Source organism: Onychomys torridus, chromosome 8 (genome assembly GCF_903995425.1).
Source record: "Onychomys torridus chromosome 8, mOncTor1.1, whole genome shotgun sequence".
In the NCBI taxonomy this organism is placed as follows: domain Eukaryota; kingdom Metazoa; phylum Chordata; class Mammalia; order Rodentia; family Cricetidae; genus Onychomys; species Onychomys torridus.
In genome coordinates this window covers 4,915,147-4,931,559 of record NC_050450.1, presented here as the reverse complement: position 1 = coordinate 4,931,559, position 16,413 = coordinate 4,915,147, and the positions used below count along the sequence as shown (strand labels likewise).

Below are 16,413 nucleotides of genomic sequence, written 5' to 3'. Positions count from 1 at the left end.
AAAAAAAAAAAAGTATAAAAAGGGGTAGAAGTATAGTTCAATGTGGTGGGGTACTTGTGTAGCATGAATGTTAGGGTAATTCAGTGTGTGAAATGGGGTACTTGTGTAGCATGTCTGAATGTTAGGGGTATATTCAGTGTGGTAGGGTACTTGTGTAGCATGTCTGAATGTTAGGGGTATATTCAGTGTGGTAGGGTACTTGTGTAGCATGTCTGAGGGTTAGGGGTATATTCAGTGTGGTAGGGTACTTGTGTAGCATGTTCGAGTTAGGGTATTTCACAGTTGTGAGGTGGGACTTTGTAGCATGTCTGAGGGTTAGGGGTATATTCAGTGTGGTAGGGTACTTGTGTAGCATGTCTGAGGGTTAGGGGTATATTCAGTGTGTATAGGTTACTTGTGTAGTATAGTCTGAGAGTTTATTGTGTAGAGGTGTTGAGGTTGGGGTATATTCAGGCGTTTGAGTAATTCTTGTGTAGCATGTCTGAGGGTTAGGGGTATATTCAGTGTGGTGGGGTACTTGTGTAGCATGTCTGAGGGTTAGGGGTATATTCAGTGTGTAGGGTACTTGTGTAGCATGTCTGAGTAAGATCAGTGGTGGGTACTTGTGTAGCATGTCTGAATGTTAGGGGTATATTCAGTGTGGTGGGGTACTTGTGTAGCATGTCTGAGGGTTAGGGGTATATTCAGTGTGGTAGGGTACTTGTGTAGCATGTCTGAGGGTTAGGGGTATATTCAGTGTGGTGTACTTGTGTAGCATGTTAGTTGGTATATCAGTGTGGTGGGTACTTGTGTAGCATGTCTGAGGGTTAGGGGTATATTCAGTGTGGTGGGGTACTTGTGTAGCATGTCTGAATGTTAGGGGTATATTCAGTGTGGTAGGGTACTTGTGTAGCATGTCTGAGGGTTAGGGGTATATTCGTGGGGTACTTGTGTAGCATGTCTGAGGGTTAGGGGTATATTCAGTGTGGTAGGGTACTTGTGTAGCATGTCTGAGGGTTAGGGGTATATTCAGTGTGGTAGGGTACTTGTGTAGCATGTCTGAGGGTTAGGGGTAGTATCATCAGTGTGGGGGGGGTACTTGTTGTAGCATGTCTGAGGGTTAGGGGTATATTCAGTGTGGTAGGGTACTTGTGTAGCATGTCTGAGGGTTAGGGGTATATTCAGTGTGGTAGGGTACTTGTGTAGCATGTCTGAGGGTTAGGGGTATATTCAGTGTGGTGGGGTACTTGTGTAGCATGTCTGAGGGTTAGGGGTATATTCAGTGTGGTAGGGTACTTGTGTAGCATGTCTGAAGGTTAGGGGTATATTCAGTGTGGTGGGGTACTTGTGTAGCATGTCTGAGGCTCTGGTTTGAATCCTCAGTACCCCTCCTTCTTTAAGACACTTTATTTTTCCCTTTAAAGTATTTTTTCTAATTATTTTGTTTTATGTGTGTATGTGTTTTTTCTACATGTATGAATATGTGTCACATGTGTGCCTGGTGCCTTTGGAGATAAGAGGGCATTCAGTCCCCTGAAACTGGTTGTAAACTACCGTGTAGGTGCTAGGAATTAAACCTGGGCCCTCTAAAAGAACTACAAGTACTCTTAACCACTGAGCCATCTCTCTAGACAATGCCACAGCCTTTTAATACATTTCTTCATGTTGTGCTGACCTCCGACAATAACATTATTTCGTTGCTACTTCATAACTGTAATTTTGCTACTGTTTTGAATTGTAAATATCTGGTATATAGGATATCTGATATGTGACCCCCAAACGGGTTGCAACCCACAGGTTGAGAACCCCACTGCTCTAGACATATTTCCTTTTTTTTTTTTTTTTTTTTTGAGATACAGTCCTACTATTACAGCCTTGGCTATTCTAGAACTCACTGTGTATCTGAGGTTAGCCCCTAACTCATGGATAATTCTTCTGTTTTTGCCTTCCCCGATGCTGGAATTACATGTGTGAATCACCATATCTGGCTTTCCAGGCACTTAAAAAAAAATATTTTATTTTTAATTGTGTATGTGTGAATTGGAGGGGAGGGAGAGTGTGTGTGTCTAGTCTTTATGGGGACCAGGAGAGGGCATCTGATCCCCTGGAGCTGGCCGACATTCGTTAAGAACAGAACTCAGGTCATCTGCAAGAGCATCATGCGCTCTTTGTTGAACCAGTCTTCCAGCTTGATTTCCGGCACCGTCAAGAGGAAACATAAAATTAGAATCTTCTACCAGGCAGTGGTGGCACACGCCTTTAATTCCAGCACTCAGGAGGCAGATCTCTATGAGTTTGAGGTTAATCTTGTCTATAGAGCGAGATCCAGGACAGCCAGGGCTACACAGAGAAACTCTGTCTTGAAAAAATTAGAATCTTCCAAATCAAGAACACCTACAAAAGTAATAGAGGCAGAAAACTCCTGTTTCCTTCATCATGGAGATTGACCACTGACTACAGCACAGCCTTCCCTAGGCACGTGCTTGACCACTGACTACAGCACAGCCTTCCCTAGGCACGTGCTTGACACTGACTACAGCACAGCCTTCCCTTGTTAACTGAGTATGCATTAAATCAGAGTGTGAGCTGCTTCACAGGTACAATGCTAAGAGATTGCAAAGACAAGGCTCACATTTCTTTTGGCTGTACAGGTGTAACCAGACATTTTTACATGTTCCTTAAGAGGACTTTCATAGGCACCTTGTGCTTTGCCTGGTAACAGTGGAGGGTGTGGGGGTAGACCATCTGTGTTGCCTATTTGGCTCTGTCTAGAGCAATGAATAGAATTCTCCTATCTTTATGACAGGGGGTTATTCTGTACTTTGGAGGCATCTGTGGAAGTTTCTTACCTTTGTACAGAAACTGGGATGCTTGTGTTCCTTAGAGATGCTCCTTGAGAAAGACATTCCTAGATCAAAGACCTGTCCAGCCTTCTAAGCATTCATGTACATTTCAAAGAAAAGAGGAATTATGTGCAGTTTCAGATTTAATCCATTCATTAATTAATTTTGAGACATGGTCTCTCTATGTAGTCCTATCTGTCCTGGAGCTCACTATGTAGACCAGGCTGGCCTCCAACCCACAGAGATCCTCCTGCCTCTGCCATCAAGTGCTGGGATTAAAGGTTGGCCATGCCCAGCTGGTTGCAAATTTTCTGAGTAAATGCTAAAAGATGGAGAGAAATACTTTTGTGTCTTTCTCTTCCCCTGCCTATTCCCACCTCCTAGGCTCTTTTGTGGCCAGGCTGGCCTCAGAAGTCCTGCCTTCACCCAAGGTTCCTCTGCAACATTGGGGCATGCATCTTTGGCCTACAGGCCTAGAATATCTGGCAGACTTATCTATGAAGCAGGATTTTGGCCTTCTGTTTGTGGAGGCTGTGTATCTGCTTGTTTGTTAATCTGGTTGTGTGTGTGTGTGTGTGTGTGTGTGTGTGTGTGTGTGTGTGTGTGTGTATGTGTGTGTGTGTGTGTGTGTGTGTGTGTACGTGCACCATGTGCACACAGAACTTGAGGAAGTCAGAGGAGGCATCAGATCCCCTGGAACTAGAGCTATAGAATGTAGCTCAAATGTTAAAAAGTCTTTTAATAAAAAACCTGGAGCCAGATATTGGGATAAAAGATGCTGAAAGATCAGAGAGTCAAAGGAACAAGCCACTGCCACGTCTCACCTCACCAAGTCCACGAATCCTATGAATGAAATCCTCTGAGTCCTCACTTAAAAAGCTCCAGCTGAAAAACCCTTAGTTCTGTCTCCTCATGGCTTATATACATTTCTCCGCCCAGCCATGACATTTCCTTCTTAGTGCTGGGACTAAAGGTGTGTGATTCCCAAGTACTGGGATTAAAGGTGTGTGCCACCACTGTCTGGTTCTGTTTCTCTCCTAGACTCATCTCATGTAGTCCAGGGTGGCTTTGAACTCACAGGATCTCAGCCTCCAAAGTGCTAGTATTAAAGGTGTGTGCCACCACTGCCTGACAGCTATGTTTAATCTAGTGGCTTGTTCTGTCCTCTGATCTTCAAGCAAATTTTATTAGGGTGCACAATATATCACCATATTTCCCCTTTTTGTCTAAAATAATAAAAGAAAGTTATAATTAATATAAGAAAAACTATATATAATAAGTACAAATAATATATACAGTAAAGCTGGGCAGTGGTGGCGCGCGCCTATAATCCCAGCACTCAGGAGGCAGTGAGTTCTGCCTGTGAGTTCGAGGCCAGCCTGGTCTACAGAGCTAGTCTAGGACAGGCTCCAAAGCTACAGAGAAACCCTGTCTCGAAAAACAAAACAAAAATACACACCTGAATTTCTTTATTATCCTAAATAGTTGGTAATAATAACTTTCCAGGATTAGCAATTTGTATTACATTGTTAAATGAGATGTATAGGTGAAATACCTTGAACAAGATTAGAAGTATATGTACAGTATGTTCTAACAAAATCAATCTCAAATTTGTATCAATATACAAAAATTTATATTCAATATGCAAAAATCCAATCCAATATAAAATATTTAAAACTAGTAGCTGCTTTTTGAAAGTAGATTCAATTATCTACTTTTTTCTTATCATGTCCATATGCTCATTTTTTCTTTTCAGAATAGATTCAATAATTACCCTTTTAACCTGCTATTTCTATCTCTCTCTTTTTTTAGTAGATTCAGTAATCTACCTTTTTGCCTTATCATGTCCATATGCCCCTTTTTTCAGAGTCGATTCAATAATCTACCCTTTTATCCTATCATTTCTATATAACACATTTCTGTATCAACAGACAGTTCTGAGCCACCTAGTTCTGGGCACTGAGAAACCTAATCCAGGTCCTTTGCAAGAGCAATAGGTGCTCTTTACCACTGAGCTGTTTCTCCAGCCCTGTGTTTTGTTAAAGACCTATTTTTATTATTTTTAACTTTCTGTATGTATATGTATAGGTATGTGCAGGTGTCTGCAAAAACCAGAGGAGTTGGATCCCCTGGAACCAGAGTTACAGGCAGACTCAGGCCCTCTAAAAGAGCAGTGTGTGCTCTTAACTGCTGAGCCGTCCCTTCAGCCCTTTGTGTTTTGTTTTTAAATCTTATTTTTTGGGGGGGCGGGGCTAGTAAGCAAACACTTTAATTGTACCAATCTACAGTTGTTGCATGTGGTGAGGTAGGTGCCCACCCCTTGACACTGCAGAACAGTACTTGTTGTCATAGGACTAGTTTTCAGAAAGGCTGGGAACTTGATTTTTATTTGACTGTGCCTACTACTTCACAGTTGATTTTTAAAAACACAACAAAGCACTGTGGCTGAAACTCACCAGCAGCACATGTCAGATGCCCAACTCAGCCGTCCAGTCCCTCTTGAGCATGTTGACACAGATCTCACCATTGGCACCCACATTTGGGTGGAAGATCTTAGAAAGTAGCCCTTTGGTGGGCTACCACCAAAGTAGCTACCACAGTTAGTTAATCATTCATTCTATTGGGCATGACAAATTTAAATCAATAGTTATATACATTTCAATTGGCTTTGAAAGTTATAAATTTACAAACTCAAGTTCCATTTGCTTTTGGGATACCATCTTACAAGGTCTCCAATTTGCAGTAAGACTTGTTAAGGAAGGGAATGGCTCAGTCGCCTTTAGCCTACTGGCTATGGGTGGGTTAAGACTTCTGTTGGTCTTTTCTGTGTTGAACACACAGATTGCAAGCCCAGCACCACTTGGAGATCTTTGGCAACAGTTAACTCTGCAGCTCTCACGTGATTGAGCCTGTATGATAATGAGGATTCAGAGACGGTAATGCTGGGGGGCGCTCACCAACTTAAGATAGAACGCCTGTGTGGCCTGGACAGGTGTCTCCTTGATGGGTAAGGTGACCTGCTGACATCCTACGCAACCTAAGTCAGAAGCTCATTTTTTAGTAAAAGGGGGGTACCTGCAGGGCCCTGGCCCCCATTTTGGGTAACTGTTACCTTGCTTGCTGACCTTGACCTTGATATCCTCCCTATGCTAATTCTCTGTGAGATTCCACCCTCCTGAATGCTTAAGGAGAGTTCCTTGTCTGGGTATCCAGCATATTGGGCGTTAACAGCTTAGAAGCAAGATTGTAAAACATCAGAAGCGAGCTTCTGCCCTCCAGGGTTCTCCCATTGTGCTGTAAGCCTGTTTTTAAGACCTCCTCCCTCCTTCAATAAACGGCAAAAGAAAGAAATTAAAGACAGCGATGTTCTAAAAAAGGAAGTGGTGATGGTTTCATGGGCCTATGAGGATGCTGGACTAAAGTCTATCAAATTGTGCAAACAGGAAAATTGTATACTATGTGAATTATCTGTCGATAAAGATCTTATTTAAAAAAAAATCTTATTTTCTAGGTCCAGAAGCTGCTTTGCATGTGCCCAGTAGATTTTCATGGAATCTTCCAACTAGACGAAAGACGGCGAGACGCAGTGATTGCACTGGGCATTTTTCTCATTGAATCTGACCTTCAGGTGAGGCTTTACTAAGTTTATAATTCTTTAGTGTGCAGCGGGTGTAATGAGAATCTGCGTTGGTGTTTTGTCTACTTCGTCTTTAGTGCTAGGAGTGTGTTTCCAACCTAATCAAAGCAGTAAGAGGAGGAGCAGGACCAGGTGAAGCGGACAGTGGCCTGGAGCATCTGGGAACTTCCTGAATTGTTTGTTCTTTTAGTTTGAGGCATTCCATAGCCTAGTGATCCTGGGATTAACTGTGAAGCCCAGGCTGCCTCAAACTCACAGAGATCTGCCTGCCTCTGCCTCTCAGTGCTGAGATTAAAGGCATGTATCAACATGCCCAGCCAAATTACTGATTCTTTAAAAATGTGTTGTAAAATAAATATTAAAGGTTTTTAATTTTTTTTTTTAATTTTGGAGTATAAGTAAGATAAAATTCTTTTGAGATATAATTGCATATTTTACAAAGTAGGCTTGCTTTTTAGTAGCAGGTAAAATGTTCATCAGTCATACAGTTTATCAGTCATATGAGACCATCTTTATCAAAACTGAATAGAAATAAAATTTGAGTACATATTTTGATAGGGATTAAAACCCAGCCTTGGGGCTGGAGAGGTGGCTCAGAGGTTAGGAGCACTGGCTGCTCTTCCAGAGGTCCTGAGTTCAACTCCTAGCAACCACATGGTGACTTACAGCCATCTATAATGAGATCTGGTGCCCTCTCTGACTACAGGCGGAACACTGTATGCCTAATAAATAAATAAATCTTTTTAAAAAAATAGAGCAAAACCAAATAGAAATAATGTCTTAAAAAAAAAAAAAACCAAAAAAACCCAGCCTTCTTGCTACAGTGCAAAGTTGTATATAATTGACAGTGCTAATTGAAACAAATTCTTGATCATTCGATATCAATTCTAATTCATTTATATGTTGTTTGTCATCTTTAGATACTATTTTTGAATTCTAAGTTTAATTGTTCTATTAGGAAAATAATGTTATATATTTGAATATTCATCTAAAACCATTAGCCTGTACTTCCTAGAAATTATATTCTAATAAGCACTATTTATTATTTATTTTGTGTTATGAAACAGAGTCTTCTTGTATATCGCTGGCTTAGTTTGTTAGTATAGACTTGCCTAGAACTAGCTATGTAGACTAGGCTGGCCTTGAACATGGTAGGTCCTTCTGCCTGCTTCTCCACTGCTGAGATTTCAGGCATGCTCACGCACCCTTTTATAGTTTTCTGTTGGAAGGCTTTGCTGGCTGGTCGAGGTTGCAGTCTCTCATGGCGTGGCAGCTTTTCCCAAAAGTTCAGCAACATGGAAACTCCCTTCCTCCCCAGCAAAACTTCCTGCCTCTACCTGCCCTAATGTCCCTGGGCCAAGAGGAATGACCTTATCTAAAAGCTGTTTCTAAGCCAGATGCCTGATTTATCTTTAACTTGACCCTTGGCACAGATTCCTGCCAGAAGATTTGTGCTAGGACCCACTGCCACATGCAGAGCCTTGTGATAGGAGCGTGCCACTTAATGCAAATTAGGGTTTGTCCCCAAGCTCCCCAATCCTGTGTATTCCTTATATTCTGGAATAAAGTTGAGCTGATTCACTGAAGTCTGTCTTCCAGAGGTTTGTCCCTGTTGTCCCCACTGCCATCCTAATCCTGCTCCCTGATTCTGCTCCCTCCACCCTTGTGGGCCAGTGCAGCCAACGATCCTGAGGGGAAAGCAGAGCCACATTTTTCACTGAGTATTTGAATTTTTCACAGTATTTGTCCCCAAACTCTGGGCCTTGCATGTGCTAGGCAACCACTGTACCATTCAACTGCACCCTCCACCATTCTAGTTTTCTGTTTGCCAACTTGTATTAACAGAGCACCCAGGTTCAATTCCCAACAACCACATGGTGGCTCACAACTGTCTAACTCTAGTTCCAGGGAATCTGACACCCTCACACAGACATACATACAGGCAAAACACTGATGCACATAAAATAAATACATAAACAAACAAATAAATCTTAAAAACTATTTTTAAAAAGTATAAAATGAGTTATAGAGGGCAGAAAAGAATTTCTAAACTGCTGCTATTCAAATATGTATTCCTTAAAATATCTTTGACATATGTGTTGCTCATAAATCCCAAACGTACACCTGACTTTTCTAAGACCGGAAGGAAGAAATAAGTACAAACTACCTTTCATGCAATTTGGGTTCTACATAAGGATTGACCAGGGGTCAGATGGCACATGACAACTTAGCTGAACTGCTGGTTCCACCTTTGGAGTTTTGGATACAGATGGAACCAGCGTGCTTTAATAGACCTGGAGAAGGCCAAGGGATCTGTCTTTATCGTGGTTCACTTCCCAATTGTATTGCATGACTCTGTCCAGGATGCATTGGCTGCCTTCATGTCTGTCCTGAGCCATCATTGCAACAGTTGTGTCCAGAGTAGTGGAGGTGGTTTATTTACTATGTACTACTAAAGCCCCCACATTACATAGGGAGGAGCCTAGGCTCTTCTTCAGAAGGCAATACAGTGCAGCCCTTTGGAGTTTTAGAATCCTAGACAGATGTTCTAGCCACTGCCCTTTATAATTTATAGATGTTTTCCTTTGTTTTTATAAATCTTCATTTAGACCCAGCTTAGAATAATCACTGTCTCTATTTGGCATCAAATGGAGAGGCTTGAAAGCTGAGTACCACTCTAGGGTGGTGGTTCACATCTGTAATTGCAGCACTTGGGAGGCAGAGGCAAGGGAATCTCTCTTAGTTCAAGCCTAGCCTGGTCTACATAGCATTCTAGGCTATCCAGGACTACACATTGACATGTGTCCTTAAAGATAGATGTTAGATAGATAGATAGATAGATAGATAGATAGATAGAATAAAAGAAATGAAAGCAGTTGCTTTCATTGAAGTCTGATGCTCAGCTTTCAAGGACTAAAAGGGAAAATAGGCACATAATTTAACAGAAGGAGAAGAAGGAAAACAAGGAATAAGAAGTGAAGAGTATGGAGTCTAGACGTTTGTACTGTGAGTGTCACTTTGACCCTAAGAACCTCAGTTTAGGACTCATGGGTAGCTCTGGGCAATCTGTACCCCTGTCATTGGAGGCAGTTAAGTACTTGCTTGTGAGTACCTTCTGGGGAGGGACTTCTAGGGGCCTTTCCTTCAGAGAAGTCCACTAGGCTGCACATGACACACGGTAGGGTATGTTTGTGTCCTGTGGAGCACTGTGACATCTTCTGGACTGTGATGTATAGAGATAGGAAGGATGATACCATGGGAACTTCTGCTTTACACTGTCCCTGGAGAAGCTGAGCTTCTTAGATTTAGGTAGCTTAGTCTATGTGAAAAAGCCTACTAGTCACTTACTAAATAAAATGTTTTGTTTGTTTTTTAGCACAAAGACTGTGTTGTTCCTTATCTTCTTCGACTTCTCAGAGGTCTTCCAAAAGTGTATTGGGTTGAAGAAAGCACAGCTCGTAAAGGCAGAGGTAATTTCATGTTTATCCTGAATGCAAAAAAAGAAAAAAGAAAGAAAGAAAGGAAGGAAGGAAGAAAAGAAAAGAAACAAAGAAACAAAAAAGCCAAACAAATGTGGAAATAGGCAGTTTCTGGCTGGTCTCACTAGGTTTGGAACAACTTAAGTGCCTAGAGCAATGTGACTGCCCTGACTCACTGCTCTCCAGAGCCCATGGGTACAGGGGAAGGATGCTCAGCCCACAGCTTTCCACTGCGCTCTTCTGGAAATGAGTCAGTTAGTTCTTTTGAGACTTTCAGAAACTTTCATTCTTGTATGTCATTGGTTGCAGTTAGGTCATCCGCATTGTCCATCCCCAAACCAATCCTTTTGCCCTTGAGCTTATAGATTCATTCCTAGAGAAAGCTCAGTTCTCCACATGATGATGATGCTATTCCAAAGGATGAATGGACATTGGGAACATAACCATAATTGTTTACTAGAAACAGTTTTATTGAGTTTGTTGCTGTTAAGTTTCAGTTAAACTCCTATTTTAAAACATTATGCCGGGCATGATGGTGCACACCTTTAATCCTAGCAGAGGCAGGCAGATCTCTGAGTTTGAGGCCAGACTGGTCTACAGAGCTAGTTCTAGGACAGCCAGAGGTACAGCAAGAAATCTTGTCTCAAAATAAGAAAGCGGGGGAGGGAGGATGCTGGGGATTTCTTTCTGTATGCTGTGAATGTGGTGGTGTGATTGATAAATAAAACGCTGATTGGCCAGTAGCCAGGCAGGAAGGTATAGCAGGATAAACAGAGAGGAGAATTCTGGGAAGTGGAAGGCTGAGTCAGGAGATGCTGCCAGCCGCCACCATGAGAAGCAAGATATAAAGTACCAGTAAGCTATACGGCAACTTATTAATTAATAGAAATGGGTTAATTTAAGATATAAAACAAGAAGCCTGCTGTGGCCATACAGTTTATAAGTAATATAATTCTCTGTGTGTTTACTTGGGTCTGAATGGCTGTGGGCCGGAGTGGGACTGGAGAAATCTCCAGCAATGGGGGGAGGGCTCAGTGGTTAAGAGCACTGGCTGCTCTTCCAGAGATCCTGAGTTCAATTCCAAGCAACACATGGTGGCTCACAACCATCTGTAATGAGATCTGGTGCCCTCTTCTGGCATGCAGGTGTACATACAGGTGGGACATGTATACATAATAAATAAATAGCAAACAAATAAAAAAAAGGAAAGAAAGAAATGAAATGAATTCATATGCATTTCTTTTTTTTTTAAAAAAAGATTTATTTGTTTATTATGTATACAGAAGAGAGTGCCAGATCTCATTACAGATGGTTGTGAGCCACCATGTGGTTGCTGGGAATTGAACTCAGGACCTCTGGAAGAGTAGTCGATGCTCTTAATCTCTGAGCCATCTCTCCAGGCCTCATATGCATTTCTTTAACAACTGTTATTTAAAAATTTGGAGGGCTAGGAGGTATCAGAGGGGAAGTTACAGCCTTTGTCCCACATTTACCAGCTGCCTCCTTTGCCTATTTTCCTTCCTTCTTTGTGAAATAGTCCTATAGACCCACCATGCACCAAGTTTGTGTTAGCTACAACACTGACTGATGTTTGTGTGTACTGATACCCTGAATCTCCCAAATCTGCTTGGAACACCTCCAGCATTTTAGGATTCTTTTTTTTTTTTTTTTTTAAGCTGAGGATCGAACCCAGGGCCTTGCGTTTGCTAGGCAAGCGCTCTACCATTGAGCTAAATCCCCAACCCTCATTTTAGGATTCTTGATCCATAAAACTGAAGTTTCTTTAGAATCTAGCTCTGTAGTGCTTTATATAAAGCCTTTGGATGTATCGTGGTGGGCTGGTATCTGTAATGAAGACATTTTTTTCTCAATGGGTGATGCTGCCCTAACTTGTTAGGGGCTTACTCTGCTAAGGCCAATTTGCTGCTGTCACAAACACCCGACTGTGCCTGTATACCGCCTGGTCTGTGGATTTCAGCCCTTTTGGTTACCCCCCATGCCTAGAACTGACTCCTGAAATCATGAGTGTCTCCAAAATTCAAAGGACAGTAATTAACAGAAGTCTATATCTACAACTGTTACCTAATAACTGAAGCCATTGGTGTTCTTTCTTTTTTTTTTTTGTTTGTTTGTTTTTTGAGACAGGGTTTCTCTGTGTAGCTTTGGAACTTACTCTGTAGTTTGAACTGGGATTAAAGGTGTGCATCACCACCGCTGGGCTTGGTGTAATTTAAAAAAAAAAATTTTTTTTAATTTTTATTTATTTATTTTTTAATTTTTAGGTTTTTTTTTTTTAAAGATTTATTTATTTATTATGTATACAGTGTTCTGTCTGCACATATCCTTGTAAGCCAGAAGAGGGCACCAGATCTCATTACAGTTGGTTGTGAGCCACCATGTGGTTGTTGGGAATTGAACTCAGGACCTTTGGAAGAGCAAGCAGTGCTCTTAACCTCTGAGCCATCTCTCCAGCCCAAAAATTTTTTATTTTTAATTATCTATATATGACTCTGTCTGTGTGGGTATGTAAATGGGAATGCAGTGCCCTCAGAGTCCACAAGAGGGTGTCAGATCTCCTGGAGCTGTTGTGAGCTTGGTAGGTGCTTGGATGCAAACTTGGGTCCTTTGCAAAAGCAAGATGCACTCTTACCGCTGAGTCATCTCTCTGGCCCCGTGTCTTTAAGATTTAACAATCATCATTATCATCTCCTCCTCCCCTGAATTCCTCAGGTAGCTGCTCTAATGTGCACATATATACATATAATTTAGGGCTAATAAATAAAACTTCTAAACAAAAATCACTTTTATATACATAAAAGATTCATGTTAGAATGAAAGTTTTCACGTGTTTGAAATAATGTTAAAAATATATAAATTTATAGAATTTAGGTGTGACCTGGAAACTGAACCCAGGGCCTCATGCATGCTAAATACATGCTCTACCACTGTGTGTGTGTGTGTGTGTGTGTGTGTGTGTGTGTGTCTGTCTGTCTGTCTGTCTGTCTTGTCTGTCTGTCTATGTGTTGGTGGTGTTTGTGTGTGTTGATAGGCAGGCTCTCACCATCCTGGAACTTAACAAGTAGACCAGGCTGGCTGGCTAGCAAGCCCTAGGGATCCTTCTGTCCCTTGTCTCTGCCTAGCTGGCACCGAGACTGCAAGTGTGTGCCGCCATGCCTGGCTTTTCATGTGGTTGCTAGGGATCAAACTTAGGTCCTCATGCTTGGCAAGGTCCTTAGTGGCCCATGTCCTAAGCTGCTCCCCTTCCCCCTTATTTTTGAAAGGCAGTAGAACTTAGGCTGCTAAATCTAGAGTAGTGGTTCCCAAAGTGGGCAGTCTAAATTGTAATAAACACCAAAGTGATTTTGATGCACACACAAGTTTCAGAGCTACCTGGGTGGCATATTAAAATTTTAATAATCTTCTGCCATATACTAAGAATATCCATGAAAAGTGGATACTTTTTTTGGGGGGGGGGGTTTGTTTTTGTTTTTTGAGACAGGGTTTCTCTGTGTAGCTAGCCCTGGCTGTCCTGGAACTTGATCTTGTAGACCAAGCTGGCCTCCAACGCAGATGTCTGCCCTCTATGCCTACCTTGTACTGGACTTAAAGGTGTGTGCCACCACTGCCTGACTTAGAAAAAGCGGGTACTCATGCCTCTAATTCAGTGTTAGGACTGATTACATGATTCATGACCATCATGATTGGAACAGCAGTGGCAGTTGTAACATTTGGAGATATACTCAACAGGAAGGCTGCATATGTCTAGCATTTGGCGTTTTAGATGAGGTACTCTTTCCAGGTTTGAGAAGGACTTGGAAGTCCAGGCCAGGGGTAGGTGGTGCAGTAGTCCAGAGTGAAGTCCCCGCAGAGTTGCCGCTCTGAGCCACGGCTGCAGTCTCCAGCAGTGTGCACACACGCTCTGTCTGTTTCATTCCGGTAAAGTGGCACTGACGTGTACTTGACAGTTAATGTTCATGGACTATTGCTTATATTCCATTTAGATTTACTTCTTTGGTTGAAGATATAGCTCACTTGTTAGAATGCTTGCCTCCAGTATGCTTGAGGTCCTGGGTTTGGTCTCTAGCACCACATGAACGAGGCATGGAACTAAGAATCCATTACCAAATTTGTAATCCCAATACTTAGGAGGTAGAGGCGGGAAGATCATAAGTTCAAGGTTGGGCCAGGGAGTTGCCACACAAGCCCCATGTCCTGAGTTCAGACTGTAGAATCAGTGTGAAAGCTGGATTTGGTCAGTCAGGTCCCAGAGATCTCAGCACTTGTACAGCAAGGTGGGAGCTGGAATCAGGGAATCCTGTGGAAGCTGGCAGGCCAGCTCAGCTGGAATATGCAGCACGACACAATAGAAAAGAATGTACGCAAGGTGAAAGGTAAAGACCCGCACCTGAGATTGCATTCTAACCTCCACACAGATGTCGGGGCAAGTGCATCCTTACACACACATCACAAAACATAAAAGTTCAAGGTCATGTTCAGTTACCACGAGTTCAGTCCCTGGGACCCACATGACAGAAGGAAAGAGCTGACTGCAGTTGTCCCTGACCTCCACACACACGCTGACACTCACACACACACACACACACACACACACACACACACACACACACCATACATAGACAAAGTAAGTGTAATTAAAAACAACTTAAAATTACCTGGGCAGTGGTGGCACGCGCCTTTAATCCCAGCACTTGAGAGGCAGAGGCAGGCGGATCTCTGTGAGTTCAAGGACAGCCTGGTCTACAGAGTGAGTTCTAGGACAGCCAGGGCTACACAGAGAAACCCTGTCTTGAAAAACCACAAACCAACCAACCAACCAACCAACCAAACAAACAAACAAACAAACAAAAACCCACAACTAGAAATTAATGCAGAAGTCTGTGATGAATGGACAGAGAGAAGCCCGGCAAACCAAGCCTTAGCTCTTTTTTCTTGTGTGTTTATTTCTGGAGTTGGGGTTTCATGTATCCCAGCCAGGCTTCAAATTCTCTATGTGGGGAGAATAACTTTGTACTTCTGATTTACTTGTCTGATGCCTAAATGTTGGGATTCCAGGCTTGAGCTTTCTTACCTCATTTAAGCAGGTCCTTTGGCAGGCTGTGTGAGAAAAGAAGCATGCTGAGCCAGCCGTGTCTGGTGTCTTACCTGTTTTGTGCCTTGTGTCTTCCAGGAAACCTCCCAGTTGCGGAGAGCTTTAGCTTCTGTCTGGTCACCTTGCTGTCTGATGTGGCTTACAGGGACCCCTCCCTGAGGGATGAGGTAAGTGTCTGATGACTGTGGTGCTTGGATGCTAATTGACAAGAACCCCAGAGCTGGGTGGTGGTGGCACACACCTTTAATCCCAACACTCAGGAAGCAGAGCCAGGAGGATCTCTGTGAGTTTGAGGCCAGCCTGGCACCAAAGAAACACGAAGAAACCCTGTCTCAAAAAACCAAAAAAAAGAAAGAAAGAGAGAGAGAGACAAAGAAAGAAAGGAAGGAAGGAAGGAAGGAAGGAAGGAAGGAAGGAAGGAAGGAAGAAGAAAGAAAAGGACCACCAGAATGATAGAGTGTGAAGCATGATTGGGTTGTGTTTATTTTATTTGGTATTATTTGTGTGTGTATGTATATGTATTGTTACACGTGTGTATATACATACAGAGGCCAGAGGAAGACACCAGATATTTCCCTCTTGAGCTCTTCACCCTTGTGTGTAAAATCCCTTATCTACCTGCCTACCTGTATTTTTTTCTTTCTGTCTATTCTGATGCTGGGGAGTTAACCCAAGGCCTTGTACTTCCCAGTCACTTTACCACTGAGCTGAATCTCTAGCCCTTTTCACCTTTTTGAAACAGGGTCTTGTTGGTTGTTTTATTACTCTTTACTCTTTGGGAGTCTGCCACACAGCTCCCAGATAAATACACACAGAGTCTTAGTCTTTCTTAGGAAGCCCGGTCTTAGCCTGGCTTATTTTTAGCCATCTTTTCTTAACTTAAATTATCCTGTCTACCTTTTTTGCCTCTGGGCTTTTACCTTTCCCTTATTTGCTAGGGGATGTCTTTCTGTACGCTGTGAATTCGTGTTGCTCTGATTGGTTGATAAATAAAGCTGCATTGGCCTATGGCAGCGCAGGATAAGGTTAGGTGGTACATTCAAACTAAAGACAAGACAAAGAAAGGTAGAGTTGGAGAGATGAGAGCCCACTGCCAAAGGAGCAACAAGACATCAGCAGACCAGTAACACCACGGCCACGTGGCAACATATAGACTTATAGAAATAGGTTAATTCAAGATGAAAGAGCTAGCTAATATAACCTGACCCATAGGCCATACAATTTGTAAATAAGATAAGCCTCTGTGTGTTTACTTGGGAACAAATGGCTGTGGGACATGGGTGGCGGGGATTCTTTTCGACTGCAGGGGCCCAGTAGGATGGGAGAAACTTCTGGCTACACTTAGTTCTGTAAATCTTCCTTTCA

General features: G+C 42.4%; 1 protein-coding gene across 2 annotated transcripts in view; it reads left to right on the top strand.

Moving 5' to 3' along the window:
* The window catches only part of Pi4ka (phosphatidylinositol 4-kinase alpha), a 144,111-nt gene that overhangs the window by 13,087 nt on the left and 114,611 nt on the right, over positions 1 to 16,413 (top strand). For both annotated transcript variants that reach the window (XM_036195051.1, XM_036195050.1), the window contains exons 2-4: positions 6,334 to 6,450; positions 9,836 to 9,929; positions 15,127 to 15,215. In XM_036195051.1, the coding sequence (XP_036050944.1) occupies positions 6,334 to 6,450; positions 9,836 to 9,929; positions 15,127 to 15,215 (300 nt within the window). The remainder of the gene's footprint in view (positions 1 to 6,333; positions 6,451 to 9,835; positions 9,930 to 15,126; positions 15,216 to 16,413) is intronic.